Raw genomic sequence first — 16,805 nt, 5'->3', positions numbered from 1 at the left:
TCTTTTAAGGCAACAAGCCCTAGCAATCTCATCTAGTGGTATCAGGGAACAGCCCATGATATTTTGTGCTGTGCTCACCACCCTCTGTAATGTTTTTCTATCTACGGCTGTCAGACCAGCATGTTATACCGTGATGCAATAAGTGAGGATGCTTTCTATTGTGAACCGGTAAAAGGAGGTCATCAGTTGTTGTTCCACCCTGTTTTTACGCAAGACCCTAATGAAATGGAGTTTCTGTTGGGTCTTCCTGGCCACCTGGATCGTGTTGTTTTTCCAGGTGAGGTCTTCGCTGAAATGGACTTTAAATGAGGAAACTCTCTCTACACAGCCCCCCTCAATGTAAAGTGGGGCATGTTCCTCTCTCTTCCTCCGGAAGTCCAACACCATCTCCTTGGTCTTGCTGATGTTCAGGTGCAGGTTGTTTTTTAAGCACTATGTGGATAGTTTTTGAACCTCCCCCGTACGCTGTTTCGTCTTGATCTCTAAGGGGCTTTAATTGCAAATTGCTTCTGAGGAGTCAGTAGGATTTATTGCCTCTGCCACATCAGGTGTGAAATGTTGGCTGTTATGACACAATATATTGCTTTTTAATAAGCTCATTCTCCAATGTCTTACTTTCCTTGGTGATGGGAGCAGAATGCTTTGCTGGTCTCTTCCCATCCTTTCACCAGGAAAGGATGGGCATTTGCACCAGGAAACTGAGGGTTGGTTACCCCTTTCATTTCTAGAGGTGTTGCGTATAGGAAAGGGAGAGCGGCTGGGAGACAGGGCTAGGTGTGATGTGTGATGTCGAGTTGACCACATCCACCCAGTCACATGACTACCTGGCCACGCCTACCCAGCCAGTCATTAGGGCAGAGAACCGCTTGTTAAATTATTTGAATCCCATCACTGATCTATAGGCTGTCAAATTGCTTCATAAGGATATGTTAGTATTCAGATAACGATTGTCTGTTATGGAGCATTCTAATTCAAGTAGATGTTGGCCTGTCAACTTTGCAGAAGTGCTACAGAAATAGTGGCTGGTGTTATTTCCCTGTCAAATAAATACTGATTTCTTATTAGGAAAATAAACTGCTGAATACAAGGGTAGATATATGTTTGTTAATAAGACATTTTATCAGAAAGGATTCTAAATTATTATTCTGAACTGTATGATCAGACACTCAAGGGAATAGCCTTTTTTGTTGGATTAAATTAGCTATAATTTAAGATAGGGATGGATGGATGGATGGATGGATGGATGGATGGATGGATGGATGGATGGATGGATGGATGGACGGACGGACGGATAGACAGGGTTAGGATTAGATATTGCTACCAGTATACTTTAATCTGTTCCTGTGATTAGAAAAGTGACTGTTGGGAAATAGTTTTGCACGCTGGAAAGCTGTCTTTTAAACAAAATACAAAAGATTAAATCCTTGCCTATGTTTGTTGTAATGTTTATTATCTTTATGTTATTGACAATAATCTATTAATCTCAACTTGAAAACTCCATTCTGTGTTGTTTCTCTTTAAAACTCTGACATTCTGTTACGAGCCTTGCTATCTTTGAAATGTTCACAGAAGATAAAATGATTGTTTTGCACAGGCTCTGCCTCTCACTCTCTTTAGCTATATTTTTATTTGTGTGTGGGATTACTCTTGCATTTAGTAACTTTTTTGACCGAAAGATTTTACAACATATGAGATCAAGGCAAAAATGTCAACTCAGTTGTTCAGAATTCCATGTTATGCAAGTATGGAGAAGAATGAATTGTCGTTATCAAGACAATTTGGCTTTCTGCCTGCTACTGCCTAGTTTGTATAAGGTACATAAATTCAGCTTTCTAGTCCACTTTTGCCTTAATCTGCTTGCCATCATTGTTTACATCTTTAGATAATAAGACTTCAGATACATAATTGTACAAAATAAAAAAATTACTCTGAGCAGTACAGGTTGCTTTGACCAAAATGTACAGTGTTGTAAACTTATATAGCGGTCTTCTTTTATTGACTACCTAACTTGTTTTAAGATTTATTTATTAATTTCTTTTTTATTTCTGTTGCCACTTTGAATACTTGTCTTTACTTGGCATCAGCATCTGGTTTCATATTTATACTTTCAATTACTTCCAAATGTTAAAAGGTAACCTGTGCTTTCTATTTAATGAAAATGTACGATTCTACCCTCAACATTTTATTTTCTAAAAAGATTACATTGAAATAAAGTTTTATTTTGAGTTATGTCTCATGCTGTCAAGAGTAAATAATCAACTCACGCATGAAAAGTTCAATTAGCAATTTTATTACTCAAACCTATAATACAGGAATCTTCTCAGACTGGGGGTTTGCACCTGGGCCAGACTAGATAAGATTCAACAGGATTCAAGAGGGGGGAGGGAGGTCAGACATTGCTTTCTTATGCCTATGCAGCCATTCCAGATAATTTCCCACTTGACCTTTTCCACTGACTTGACCAATCTCTGTTTGACATATGTATATAATAATACATAATTATTACATGTTATTATAGCATTGAATAATTATATATGCAGTAATTTAATAATTTGTCTTTAGCTGATTGAAAGTCAAAATGCAGTGAGTTACTCTTTTCCTTTTCTTACCAACTGATCCCTTTTTTCTTCCTTACCAATCTTGCTAGAGCAAATAAGGTGTTGATATCCTTGAGAACTGTTATATCTGTCTGCATAGATGAACCATCCAGTCTCAGCAGAAAGCTGTTATTTCAGCACTCTGTTATTTCAGAGTGGGCAGTTTCAATTAGATCCTTTACTTATTTTAGAAGAGGCATTGAAATAATTAATTTCCCTTTTATTTCTCTGCTTCCATATAGTGTGAAATAAAAATATTAATGATCTCAACCTGTAGCATAAATGTAAAGATATTCTTCATCTTCAAATTTATTTTGCATCTGCACAGTCTTCCTACTATATTGATAAAAACAAACAGGACTCCTGAACATGTAGAAGTAACATATTTTATATTATGAATAACGTGTGTGTGTGTCTTAAAACATTGAGTGTGGTGACTGTTCGAAGTTACAATGGCACTGAAAAAAGTGACTTATGACCATATTTCACATGTGTGACCATTGCAGCATCCCCATGGTCACATGATCAAAATTCAGATTCTTGGCAACTGACTCAGATTTAGGACACTTGGAATGTCCTGGGGTCATGTGATCATCTTTTGCAGTCTTCTGACAAACAGTCAGTGGGAAAGCCAAATTCACTTAATGTTACCACTTTAATAACTCCAATGATTCACTTAATGGCTGTGGCAAAGAAAGTTGTAAAATGGGGCAAAACTCACTTAGCAAATGTCTTACTTGGCAACTAAAAATGTGGGCTCAATTGTGTTCATAAGTCAAGGACTATATATATAAGCAGAAGCAACCCCCAAGACTAAGCATTGTTAGCAGTTAAAAAAATAACCAAATAGCATAAAAGCTATATGCATTTTATTATAGTGAGTTTTATTCCTTCCACTGGAATAACATAGTTTGGAATTTAATACACAGTAAATAACACAAAGACATTTTCAACATCAGAGCAAAACTCTCTATAATTTTACTTTGAAATGAGATATACAGAAAGAAAACTATTATTATTTTTGTCTAAAACTAATTTGTGTTCTGTGTTCATATCTTAAAGAGTAGTTAATTTATATTACTAATAAGATAAATGTTTTTCTTCTTCATTGAATGGGTAACCTTAAAGGAATGACTTTATTTTATGTAAATTTAGCCATTAATTTGATTAATATGCATCAATATTACCCTAAAAAGACAAGTCATTGTTAGTTTTTTCTCTTTTTTTTTTTACCAGAATTATGCAAATAAAGAGTTGGAAGACCAGTTGCGGTCAGTATCAAGTGTGGATGAACTCATGACTGTACTTTATCCAGAATATTGGAAAATGTTTAAATGCCAGCTGAGGAAAGGGGGTTGGCCACACAGGGAACAATCCAACTTTGATGGAAGAACAGGTGATTCAAATCCAATAAAATTTGCTGCTGCACATTATAATACAGAGATATTAAAAAGTAAGTAATCTAATGTCTACAAAGTTTGTTAAATCTGTATATAAAAATGCATGTGTTCTTTCAAATACATTTTAAATTATTATATGTGTGTGTGTATATGTGTGTGTGTATGTGTGTATGTTTAACATGCTCAGAATAACACATCTGCCTTAATGACTTAAATGTTAAAACTTGCCTGCAGAAGCTATGAATGCTCCAACACTGGAAATTTTTAAGAAGATGTTGGATAACCATTTTGTCTGAAGTGGTGTAGGGTTTCCTGCCTGGGCAGGGGGTTGGATTAGAAGATCTCCAAGATCCCTTCCAACTCTGTTATTCTATTCTATTCTAATAGTTTTTAAAATCATTTATTATGATAAAGTACGTTAAAATATAAATATGTATGTTATGAATGTCTATTGGTTTGGACTGTTAATCGACTATAAGATAAGAATAATCAAAGTAGGTAAGTACCAAAAAGATATGTAGGGAGCATATAAGCTAAGAGAAATGGAGTTAAGAACTAAAAAGAGGAATATGCCAGTTCCTTTGGTACACAATTGACAGATTGTATAGTCATGAGAAATGAGAAGAATTTAGACCAGTGTCAACAAGCAATTTCTCCTTTAATAAGTTTAATAAGTTTTGATCCAAGAGGTTTAACAGCTCCAATTTCTAATGAAACTATCAAAAAAAGGAACAAATTAGGAATTGCATACCAATGTTTATGGGAACTGGATACCCCTGATTTGGAGATAGACTAGTTTTAGGCTTACAAAAAGAAAAAAACAAGACATGTTTATTTGAAAATAAGCACAACTGTAAGTACTTTCATTCTGGTGCTGTTTTTGTTAATTTGATTGTTTTGGGTTAGTCTTTTTTCCTTTTTTCCTATTTTTAGTCTGTGCAAAGTACATTTACATGGGGTTTTAGAACAGTATTTGGAAACTTTCTAGAGCTCAAGCCAGGGAGATATGGTCATTTTCCAACTTGGCTTCCTTCATACTTGCCTTGAGAAACAGGACATACTTTCTTATCTATATCTGGTTGACACCATGGAAAATATTATTTGGGAAAATTCTACATTAATGAATTTAGGATTTGGGCTTCTGATATTCACTTTTAGACAAGAATGTTACTTTTTAGGTACTTTTCTTTTACTTCTTTATTCCAAATAGATAATATATTTGCATTTTTATTACATAATACATTTGCACTTTAAAAATGTGTTCAAAAAGCAGACTCATAGTAATCACTGATGTTATCTATATGCTTTCTTCTGGAAATTTCAGAAATCACAGAAATTAGAATTGCTAATATTTCTTCTAGGATGGAAATATCATTTCCTCATTATCTCAGCTTCATAAAAAACATCTAAAATAGGTTGCATGAACTATTTTTAACCACATTATTTTAAAATCCTTAGCCTACAGAAGCATTTATGGATGAAGTATGAAATAGGAAATAAGTCCAAATAGTAAATGTTACTTTTCTTTTCAATGAAAAAAGATGATTATGATGAAGATGATAATCTACAGGCTAAGCAGCAATTTCTATACTAATGCAAATTCAATGTTGATAAATTTGTAAGATGTTTGCTAATCCTTCTAAAGTTCCTCATGGGCAACCCACTGTCTTAACTTCATTTCTTCAGGACTTTTTAAAAAAATATTTAATTAAAAAGATAAAAGAAGTTTCAGTTTCTCATAAAGAAAATTGAGAATCTAACATGCATACGTTTTATAATATGGAAAACAAATATTGCTTCAGTATTAATGATGATTGCTGAAACAGTTGATTCAAAATTTGATTCAAAATTTGATTGATGTGGTTAATTTAGAAGCATCAGTCTTTCCAATTATCAAACCCAAAAACTTCACTGCAATGAGCATATTTCCGCCTTCCTTCCTTCCTTCCTTCCTTCCTTCCTTCCTTCCTTCCTTCCTTCCTTCCTTCCTTCCTCTCCCCCCAACAGTCTACCAAATGTGCGTAAGATTGCTGTTCATTCCAAATCTTCAGATTAGTTGTAACACAAAAGTATATGGTCTGATTTGGATATATAAGTTAAATCTTTAGGATTAGTATCATACTAATAGCAATTAGTATGCTCCCACAGGGCGGGGCTCCTCGGGGTGCCGTCGGTCAGACAATGTCAACTGGCGACCCCCCAGGGGAGAGCCTTCTCAATGGGAGCTCCTGCCCTCTGGAACAAGCTGCCCCCGGAAGTACGGAGGATCCTGGACTTGCGCACCTTCCGCCGTGCCCTGAAGACTTTGTTATTCCAGCAAGTCGGACTAGCCTAATTTTAACGGTTTTAAATTTTAAATTGGATTTTAATGGGATGTTTTAATTGTGGGCCAAAGTATTTAATCTTGTTTTAAATTGTTTTTAACTTTTATATTTATGTATTTGATCCTGGCTGTTCACCGCCCTGAGTCCTTCGGGAGAAGGGCGGTATATATATATATATATAAATTCTATCCTAATTTTGTCTCCTGAAAATATAAGACCCTACTTAAAGCAACCCTCTAACTCTGATTTTTTTTTTTTTAATTTGATTTATATGCCGCCCTTCTCCGGAGACTCAGGGCGGCTTACAATGCGTTAAGCAATAGCCTTCATTCTTTTGTATATTTTATACAAAGTCAGCTTATTGCCCCCACAAACTGGGTCCTCATTTCACCTACCTTAGAAAGGATGGAAGGCTGAGTCAACCTTGAGCCTTGGAGAGATTTGAACCAGCAGAAATTGCAGGCAGCTGTGTTAATAACAGGGTGCACTAAACCCCTGTACTATCAAGGCTCTTATGCAGATTTATGCGAATGCTATTTGTATTAGCATTTGGCTTGTAGTTTGTCAGTTTAACTTCCAGTCTCCCAAATGTGTGCCTACACAGAGACTATGAAGAAAAACAGATAGCTTATCTGTAACTGAAATTCTTCAGATGACCATCTGTGAAGTCACATAGTCCGTCTTCCTTTCCCGCTTGAGATATCTTCTTTCTTCCTTTCTCATAAGATCCACGAAGGAGCTAGGTAGGAAATATACATACTGTCCTTGCAAAAGAAAATTATATCTCTTTAAATTAATAGCACAAACACCAATTTTGGTTTTGGTTTTGGTTTTGGTTTTGGTTTTGGTTTTGGTTTAGAAAGTTTCAGGTAAGCAACTTCTATTTTCCCATTTGAAATCATAACTTCAACAATTTTACAACTCCATTAAGGAGCAATTTAATAATAAAAGAAATATTTGAAAATGAAACATTTAGTTGGCTATTTCAGAATAATTTGTGAATTCTTACTGCTAAGCTCCAATAAATGCATAACACTCTGTCATACCTACTTTTAGGTTTTCAGTTTTCTCAGGCATGTATCTGTTTCTTTGTTAAGCCTTATTTAATTTACTCAAATAGTGCTAAACTTTGAGGTTGCAGTCTAGAGTCCTGCAGCTCTGGCATCACAACCATTTCAGGATATATAATGATCTGATGCATAAGGCAGCCTATCTAAATGTTTTATCTTTCTTACAAAATCACATGCTAATTTTACTTAAAGAATATTCTGTCCTACTTATGGGGGATTTGTGTGATACAAACCATTCACTGAAATATAAGATTCTCATAAGAAGGGAAGAATATTCTTTGGGTAAAATAATTTTAGGAATTCTTATAAGCATTTTAAATTCTATGTCTATAAATAATTAGATGAAACCCAGACTGAATTCTGCAGATACTGTCACTAGTATCTTGCTTAACTTGTTCCACTCTCTGAAACACGTCTGCCTAAATAGGACTAAGTCTGGATTTCACCATGAATTATTTTATAATCAAAGATTGATTATGAGTCTGATTTAAATTATTAAAAAGAATTATCTTATAAACTGTAAGCTTCTAACTTGGCAGGTATTGATAATGAGTGGAGAAAAACTCAATGCATGCCACGTGAAGTATGTGTAGATGTGGGAAAAGAATCTGGAGCAACAACAAACATCTTCTTTAAACCTCCATGTGTGTCCGTCTACAGATGTGGAGGTTGCTGCAATAGTGAAGGCCTGCAGTGTATGAATATCAGTGCAAGCTACGTCAGCAAAACGGTAAGTTGATTTGACTGCATAATATTTAGACTTCTACTGTTTCTTGCATAAATTTAAAGTAAATGCAATATTTTAAAGTAAAATGGTAACAAAGTTTATCTAGAACACAAATTGCTTTGTGTTAACAGTGTAATAGACAATAATCATCTGCATAAATGATGGAAATAGAAAAATATAATATGATATGAAGCATATGAAAGGATAGAATGAACATCCTGTGGCTCTAGAGTCTCATGGAGATTATGAACTCATCCTGGGAGCCTAGACTTTATCAGTAATCAGTGAGTGATAGTTTCTGCTATTTAAATACTAGGATTGATTCAACATCTTTTTTAAAAAAACAACACACAAACAAAAATATCTAATTAGTGATAAGAGTAATAATGTTCTTTTGCTTCCAAGATCCTTAAGAAGATGTAAGGACTCTAAGAATACTCCAAAAACATAAATTAAGAATAATGTTTACATGCATAGAAATAGCTTTTCCCTTTATATTAATCCTAATTTAATCATAATACAGTGAATTACATAGAACAATTTCCTTCTGTTGCTGCCTCTGTTATGGAAACAGTTCACAGCACCACCTGTTAATTTACCTGGGATATAATATTGTCTGCAGCCGGTATTTGAGATGCCAAGGCATATATTAATAATGACTTTCATGTTTGCTTTCCTGTACTTCTAATTCAATTGTTTCTGCATATTTTGATTGGTTTAGTCTTTTTTCAGTAGCTTCTGTGATTCCCTGGAAACTACATAGAATCAGACATGTAGAAATATCCTTTTTGTTTATGTATGATTTGAGTTGCACATAATTTCTTCACTATTCACAGTCCAGGGCTGAAATGCTCCCGGTTCGGACCGGATCACCCGATCCGGTAGCAATGGCGGCAGGTGGTTCGGAGAACTGGTAGCAAAAATCCCTGCCCCCCCCATGCCCAGCTGAGCTGCGTGATTATCAGAGGCTTTTTTTTTTTACTTTTAAAAGCATTTTTTTTACAACCTCTTCGGCTGAAAAAATGTTTTTAAAAGCCTCTGACGATCCCAGCTGAGTTGCCTGATTTTCAGAGGCTTTTAAAAGCATTTTTTTTGACTGAAGAGGTTGTAGGAAAAAAAATGCTTTTAAAAGTAAAAAAAAAAAGTTGGCCACGCCTACCCAGTCACATTACCACCACCACCACCAAGCCACACCCACAGAATCAGTAGTAACAAATTTTACATTTCACCATTGTCATAGTCCTTCAAGTGGGATGCTGCTCAATCTTAAAGCAGGTAGAAAATTTGTCTGTTGTTGCAGTTTACTTTCTTTTGGCACAAATAATTGAGTCACGCACACAAAAGAAATCAGCATCTTTCTGTCAGGACAAAACATTCTATTGCTCCTGGAATCCCATTCTTTCTGAGCAGACAGTTATAGTAGAGAGAATCATAGCATCTCTTTCAGAAGGCTTTTCCCCTCTTTTCTAATAAACTTTTGTGATTCTAGAAACCTCAGAATTTCTTTGAATATAGTAATCACTAGTTCATGAGGATGCAATAACAGATTAGCAGATGGAAAATATTTTCATTGTGGTATACATTACAAGAAGATAAGGAAGGTAAAGGTTTCCCTGCACATGCTGCTAGTTATTTCGGGCTCTAGGGAAGGTGTTCATCTCCGTTTCTAAGCCGAAGAGCCAGCACTGTCCGAAGACGTCTTCATGGTTATGTGGCCGGCATGACTAAATGCCGAAGGTGCACAGAGCGCAGTTACCTTCCCACCAAAGTCGTCCCTATTTTTCTACTTGCATTTTTACATGCTTTCAAACTGCTAGGCTGGCAGAAGCTGGGACAAGTAATGGGAGCTCACTCTGTTATGCGGTGCTAGGGATTTGAACCGCTGAACTGCCGACCTTCTGATCAACAAGTTCAGTGTCTCAGCCAATGAGCCATGTCCCCTATGTATAAAGTATAAAATTATGTGTTTCCAAAGAAATACATAATTAGAAATTTTAATTCATACTATGATTTAGATATCAGAGCATTTATTTATCAGCAAACTATGACGTGATTGGAGAATAATCTAGACAAGACAGGTAGGTTTAATATAGTGTAGTATATTAGGAAAGAGTACCTTCAGTTTTTAAAACATTGCTCATATTTTATGACATCTTAAATAAAGAAAATAAGTACCTTATGAAATAACACACCTCAATCATGTAGTATTTCACTAGTTACATTTACTGGTATTTATCTGCTTGATTTGGAGCTTGCCTTCTTTCTACAACATTGAGAATGATTTACATGGAGCCTTCCTACAATTTTTAATGGCACTAACTCATATGGCACCCATCACTTAATGGTGTAATAATTTGAAGGGTTTTAAGATTAAGCTAGTTAATGCCTTAAAACACCCGGCTTCTGAAATTATGTCCTACATACTGATTGCTGATTTCTCATGAAGACTGCATTATTTAATCAGGCTTTTGATGTGTGATTTTCATAGCAATAATATTCTTTACTAAGCTCATAAACAATTGCCCTGATTTGGGAGTCACAAGCAAAATAACCTATTTTCCAGGGGTGAAATGTAAAATTTGTTACTACCGGTTCTGTGGGCGTGGCTTGGTGGGGAGGGTTAATGTGATTGGGTGGGCGTGGCCAACTTTTTTTTTTTTACTTTTCAAAGCATTTTTTCTAATGAAAAAAAAAGCCTCTGAAAAGCCTCTGCCAATCAGGCAACTTAACTGGGATTGTCAGGCATTTTAAAAAAATACCTCTCTGCCGATCAGGCAACTCAGTTGGGATCGTCAGAGAGACGTTTTAAAAAATACCTCTCTGCCGATCAGGCAACTCAGCTGGGATCGTCAGGCATTTTAAAAAAAGACCTCTCTGCCGATCAGGCAACTCAGCTGGGAGTTGCCAGAGACTTTTCAAAGCATTTTTTTTACCACCTCTTCGGCCAAGAGGTTGCAGAAAAAAATGCTTTGAAGGGATTTTTGCTACCGGTTCTCTGAACCACCACCCACCATTGCTACCGGATCAGTGATCTGGTCCGAACCAGGAGCATTTCACCCCTGCTATTTTCAGACTATTGACTACTAAGACCATTATCCTGAAAGCATTCTGCCGTCACCCCCCCCCCAAACATTCTATCTGTGTGTGTCTTTCTCTCATACGCCACACCATGCACATGAGTTATTCAGCATAATATATTGTATGCATATATGAATAGTCCAGTTTGGTAGGTTTTATTGGAATTTAAAGGCTTACCATACTTTAACAAATGATAGTTTACATGTTTGAATGAGCTATCAGAAAGAAGATTTTTTTTATCAATTCCAGCACATAACTTTTCAGTATACAGTAGTAATTTTACATATTCATCTGTCAGGCATTACACAAACAAAAATTATATGTAGTAATGAAATAATAAAGTTTTTGCTCATTGTATATTAAGATTACTGCACAATATATCTTCATCAGTTAAATTGATTTGCTATAAACTACGATTGAAAGCAGCTAAATATGTGGCTGCTCTAAAACCTTTTTGTTTTCTCTTTGCTACATCTCATTAGATAGTGCAAGCATTCCAATGCTTTCCTTTTTTCCCACAGGAACATCCATTGCCTGACATAACCCCTGCTCACTTGTCATATTCATTTATGTATTGGATTTTTATCCTACATTTCTTCATAAGTAACTAAGGCAGTGAACATACCTAATGCTGCTCCTTCAGCCTATTTTCTCCATTAAGAGGAACCCTGTTGCACTGAGACAGAGTGATTGGCCCAAAGTCACGCAGACAGCTTTCATGCCAAAGGAGAGACTAGAACTCATGGTCTCTTGATTTCTAGACCAGGACCTTAACCACCACAGCATTTATTTAGTATTTAGGTTCCTTTTATTTTATAGAAGAAACTGAGGAAAGGTTTTCTTAATCCTCTTCCTGACAGCTGTGTTAAAAAAAAGGAACAGTTGTAGCACGCATAGCACTCAAGTTTCTAAGTCAGAGATAAGCAAACCTTTGGCTGATGTATTAGAAAGGAACTGCGTTGACTGATACAAGCTGCTAGAAGTGTTGCTTTACAACATAAATGAACTTTCAATAGAGATACATTTCATCATGTGCCAATTAAAGACCAAATATAAGAAAAATGGCTTATAATATGCAACACACCTTATTTTTTATTACCAATTTAATCGGTAGTATAGTTAGCTATGGAGCAAACAGTGTTTCATGTGCAGTGTGTATTTTTCAGTATTGTTTCCCAAAATCACTTCAATGCATAGGTGAGTTTTTTTGCCCAGTCAGGTAATCTTAAGACCAAATTGCATAAAGGAATAAAACTTACACTCCTATTACATTGCATCTTTTTGAATCTAATAGCTAATAATTTTTCAAGGTCAAAGCATACCTGATAAACTCTACCTGATGATTGATTTAGAGATAGCGATCACATCATTTTAGATTCTTGTTGCATGAATAAAAATAAAAATTTTAGTACTAAGTACATTAATTATTCATCATGTGCCTACTATTTATTTGAAACTTTTAGGGGGCTGCCTTGAAAAGACTATGTCTCTTTGTGATAAACTGTTTAGAAGAACTTTATAAGTAGTTTGAATAAGTACATAAATGTACAGTTCTGTTTTTCTGTCCATTTTCAAAACCTGTAGTCATAAAGTCTTGTGTTATCTCAATCATGGAAAATATATCTCTCACTCACAATGTATTGAGTTAACTGTTAAAAGAAAGAAGTATAAATTTTGTGGGGGTGGGGGAGACTTTAATAGTTGAAGTCATTTAGCTTTGAGCATTTTAACTGATGAAAATGCTCTGTGAAGGAAAAAGGAAGAAAATAAAGCATAACTAGCATAGTTTTGACTTACACTTTTCGCTCTTTGTAGTTGTTCGAAATCACTGTGCCCCTGTCTCATGGTCCCAAACCTGTAACAATCAGTTTTGCCAATCATACTTCCTGCCGGTGCATGTCCAAACTAGATGTCTACAGACAAGTTCATTCAATTATTCGACGTTCCTTGCCAGTGATACAAGCACAGTAAGAAATTGCATATTTCTTTCTATAGTGTAAAAAAACTATTTTTAAATAAAATATGAATTTTATTTATTGTGTTCTGAAGACCAAAATCAAGATGTGTAAATATATGTTTATTCTTAAAATAAATTGGGGGTCATGATCTAGTACATTATTATTAAAGCTCTGTCCTAGTTTGGAAAATAGTTTCAACAGAATGTACTGTCAGGCACAAGGAACCAGGACTGCATCATGAATTGATTAAAGTTACTTTATTGTTGCAATGCCTATTTACAAGAATCTTCCCAGACTGATTGTATTCTTAATTGTATTGTATTGACTTAATAACAGTCAAACAGAAATATAATAACGAAGTTGGAAGGGAGCTTGCAAGTCTTCTAGTCTAGTCTTCTAGTCCAATCCCCTGCTCGAGCAGGAGCCTTATACCATTTCAGACAAATGGCTATCCAGTCTCTTCTTAAAAGCCTCCAGCGATGGGGCACCTACAACTTCTGAAGACAAACTATTTCACTGGTTGATTAGCTTCAGGGTTCTGCTTCAAATAAGGCTTTAGGGCTCTGGGCTCACAGCTGGGCTACCAGCTGTGCAAAGACTTCCTCTTCACTTTGCCCCCTCTCTAGCTGGATATTCCACCACATGTGCTGGTATACATACAATAAAAGATGTTATTTGTTTTCTTAAACACCTATGTTATATATATACTATCACTTGTCTTAAATTTGCTTTGATACATATTGATACTATGTTTTGCCCTTAGGTGTCAAATAACAAATAAAACCTGTCCAAAAAGTCATATTTGGAATAATCACTTATGCAGATGTCTGGCACAACATGACTTCAGTTTCTCCTCCTATCCACCAGATACTGGTAAGAAATATATGATAAAAGATTACTGTCAGTTATTTAGTTTAATTTATAGAAAAGAAAAAAAATGCCCACAATATCTTTTTATAGTTTTACAGTTCATTTTTATGGAACAATGTATTCATATTTTTTCACTCCATATTGTGTAGTTACAAGTGCAATGATATAGAAATGAGTAGGAGAAATGAATAATTTCCACTAGCTATAAAAATTGTTCTACTCTTTTGCAATGCCTGAAGCATATTTTTCTTATTTCAAATGCTCAGATACTGCTGAAGGATACCATGATATCTGTGGGTCTAACAAGGAGCTTGATGAAGAAACCTGTCAGTGTGTCTGTAAAGGAGGAGTGACACCTTCTAGCTGTGGAATTCACAAAGAACTAGACAGAACATCATGTCAGTGTACATGTAAAAATAAACTGCTTCCTAGCTCTTGTGGACTCAACAAAGAGTTTGATGAAGAAAAGTGCCAATGTGTGTGTAAAAGAACATGCCCTAAACACCAGCCATTAAATCCTACAAAATGTATTTGTGAATGTGTGGAGTCACCAAACAAATGCTTCTTGAAAGGAGAAAGATTTCATCACCAAACATGCAGGTAAGCAATATAACTAGGAAAACAACATATTTTCATAGCTTTGATACATAATTCTTCTTGAGTTTATAAATGACAGTGGGTATAGTTTCTTGCATTTTCTTATATTTTCTAATCTTGCTCCTTTTCAAATATCTGATAGATAACTGATGCTTGAGAACCAGTTTGGTGTACTGGTTAAGGCATCAGGCTGGAATCTGGAGGACTGTGAGATTCACACTGGGCACAAACCAGCTGAGTGATGTTAGGCCAGGCACGTTTAGCCCTAGGGAGCAAGCAATGGCAAACAACTTTTGAGTAACCTTGCCAAGAAAACTTCAGGGATTATTCCAAGCAGTTGCCAGGAATCGTACTGATTCAAATGGATGGTGGCGAATGGAAGGATTTATACTCCTTCCAAGGAGTCTTCAAAGAAAAACCAGAAAGTCCAGTTGCCGCTTGAAAAAAGCACCTTGTGACAACCATGACCTGTATGACTGATAACTCCATAGACATATTTATGTGTGCATGTATATGTATATGTGTGCATGTGTATGTATGTGTACGTATATGTACGTATATATGTATATATCTATAGCGTCACTAGCCCATTATAACATATGTCATACAATATGTAGATGGTGAAAGAGAAAGAGATGATGTGTTTATTGGTTATATATTATTTGTCAATATTTATGATCATATTGATCATATTATTGTACATAATGATAATTGATTATTGTACCAGAAGGTCGACTTCAAAGTAAATGAAGGATAAAATATAGGATGTTTACTAGAAAGTAAACATAAGAAACATTCTATATGGATTTTCAATATGATAATAGACTTACTATGTATAACTGTTATCAAGTCATAGGCAGGCATGGATGAATTATTGATAAGTAGAAAATAAATACTTATTAAATAATAAATAACAAAATAACAATAACAAAAATAACTTATCTAAAGATAAGTTTCAAAATGAACAAAGCTTAAGGGGAGAACAGCAATCCTTATATGGTGCTTGCAGATAAGATGAAACTGCAGGATTAAAAATTCTGGGTGAACTATTAATCCATCATGTTTTATTTCTTTTTCCATTTAACGTGACCTTTAATATACACTCCATGATTGTATCCATGCCAGATAGTTTTGTTATAAATTTCCAACAGGCATGATGTAACTTGAGATTCAGAATTGTGTATAACATATAAATTCGTCAAGCTAGTGTGGCAGGTTCTACAGAAGACTTTGCACAAGATGTGGCAGGCCAAGCCAGGATGGTTACAGCTCATGTGTCTTTTCCATTCTTTGGTGATTTCCTCATAACGCTGTTGATTTGTTGAAAACCAATTGGCTCTAATGTAACCTTAATCCCACTGCAAACATGGAACACCAATGTGTTTTGGCAGAACACAATTTTCTTTGTTGGGGGGGGGAGTCATATGTCCTCTCTGCCATCATTAAATGCCTATAAAAATCTTAGCAAACATATCAGTTTTTGTGAATAACGTGACATTTTAAATCAAACTCATTTGGGTAGCTCCTAAAGTGTGTGTGTGTTGCTTCAAGACTATTTGCTTTACACGGTTACTTTTGTTGAAATTTTTTTTCTTATAGCTTGATACTCTTTATCAAGCTTGTAAGAAGTAATTTGTAAAGTAATTCAGTAATGTTGTATTCTTCCATTTTTTCGTGATACTATTTTATCTTACTCTTTTATCTTTATCTTAGCTACTAGATTTTATTCTGTAGGTAGTTCTGAACTTATTATCACAAGTGGGCCTAAAATTTATTTTGCTAAGTGTTAATTGAGTTTTCTTCCATTTTACTATCTTTCTTGCCACGGTTGTTAAGTGAATCACTGCAGCTATTAAGTTAGTAACACAGTTGTTAAGTGAATCTGGCTTCCCCATAGACTTTGCTTGTCAGAAGGTCACAAAAGTTGATCCCAGGATCCCAGGACACAGCAACCGTCACAAATATAAGTCAGTTGCCAGGCGAATTTTGATCATGTGATGATGGCAATGCTGCAGTGGTTGTACTGTAGGTGTGAAAAACAGTAATCAGTCACTTCTTTCAGTGCCTTTGAAACTTTGAACAGTCACTAAATGAATTGTTGTAAATTGAGGACTACCTGTATTTTATCTCGCCGAAGCTGTTTTATCCCATTTCACTGCACCTTATCTTGCCTCATTTTATTGT

General features: G+C 35.3%; 1 protein-coding gene across 1 annotated transcript in view; it reads left to right on the top strand.

Annotated features, from left to right (window-relative positions):
• Nucleotides 1-16,805, top strand: part of VEGFC (vascular endothelial growth factor C) — a 54,641-nt gene that overhangs the window by 33,091 nt on the left and 4,745 nt on the right. The window contains 5 exon segments of the mRNA XM_070948565.1: nucleotides 3,834-4,050; nucleotides 7,931-8,121; nucleotides 13,012-13,163; nucleotides 13,918-14,027; nucleotides 14,291-14,624. Coding sequence (XP_070804666.1) covers nucleotides 3,834-4,050; nucleotides 7,931-8,121; nucleotides 13,012-13,163; nucleotides 13,918-14,027; nucleotides 14,291-14,624 — 1,004 coding nt within the window.

The sequence above is a fragment of the Pituophis catenifer genome, unplaced genomic scaffold (assembly GCF_029215685.1).
Source record: "Pituophis catenifer annectens isolate HBS135680 unplaced genomic scaffold, rPitCat1.0.hap2 SCAF_8, whole genome shotgun sequence".
Classification (NCBI taxonomy): Eukaryota; Metazoa; Chordata; class Lepidosauria; order Squamata; family Colubridae; genus Pituophis; species Pituophis catenifer.
The sequence above is the reverse complement of the archived record's forward strand: the minus strand, read 5'-3'. Positions and strand labels throughout refer to the sequence as shown.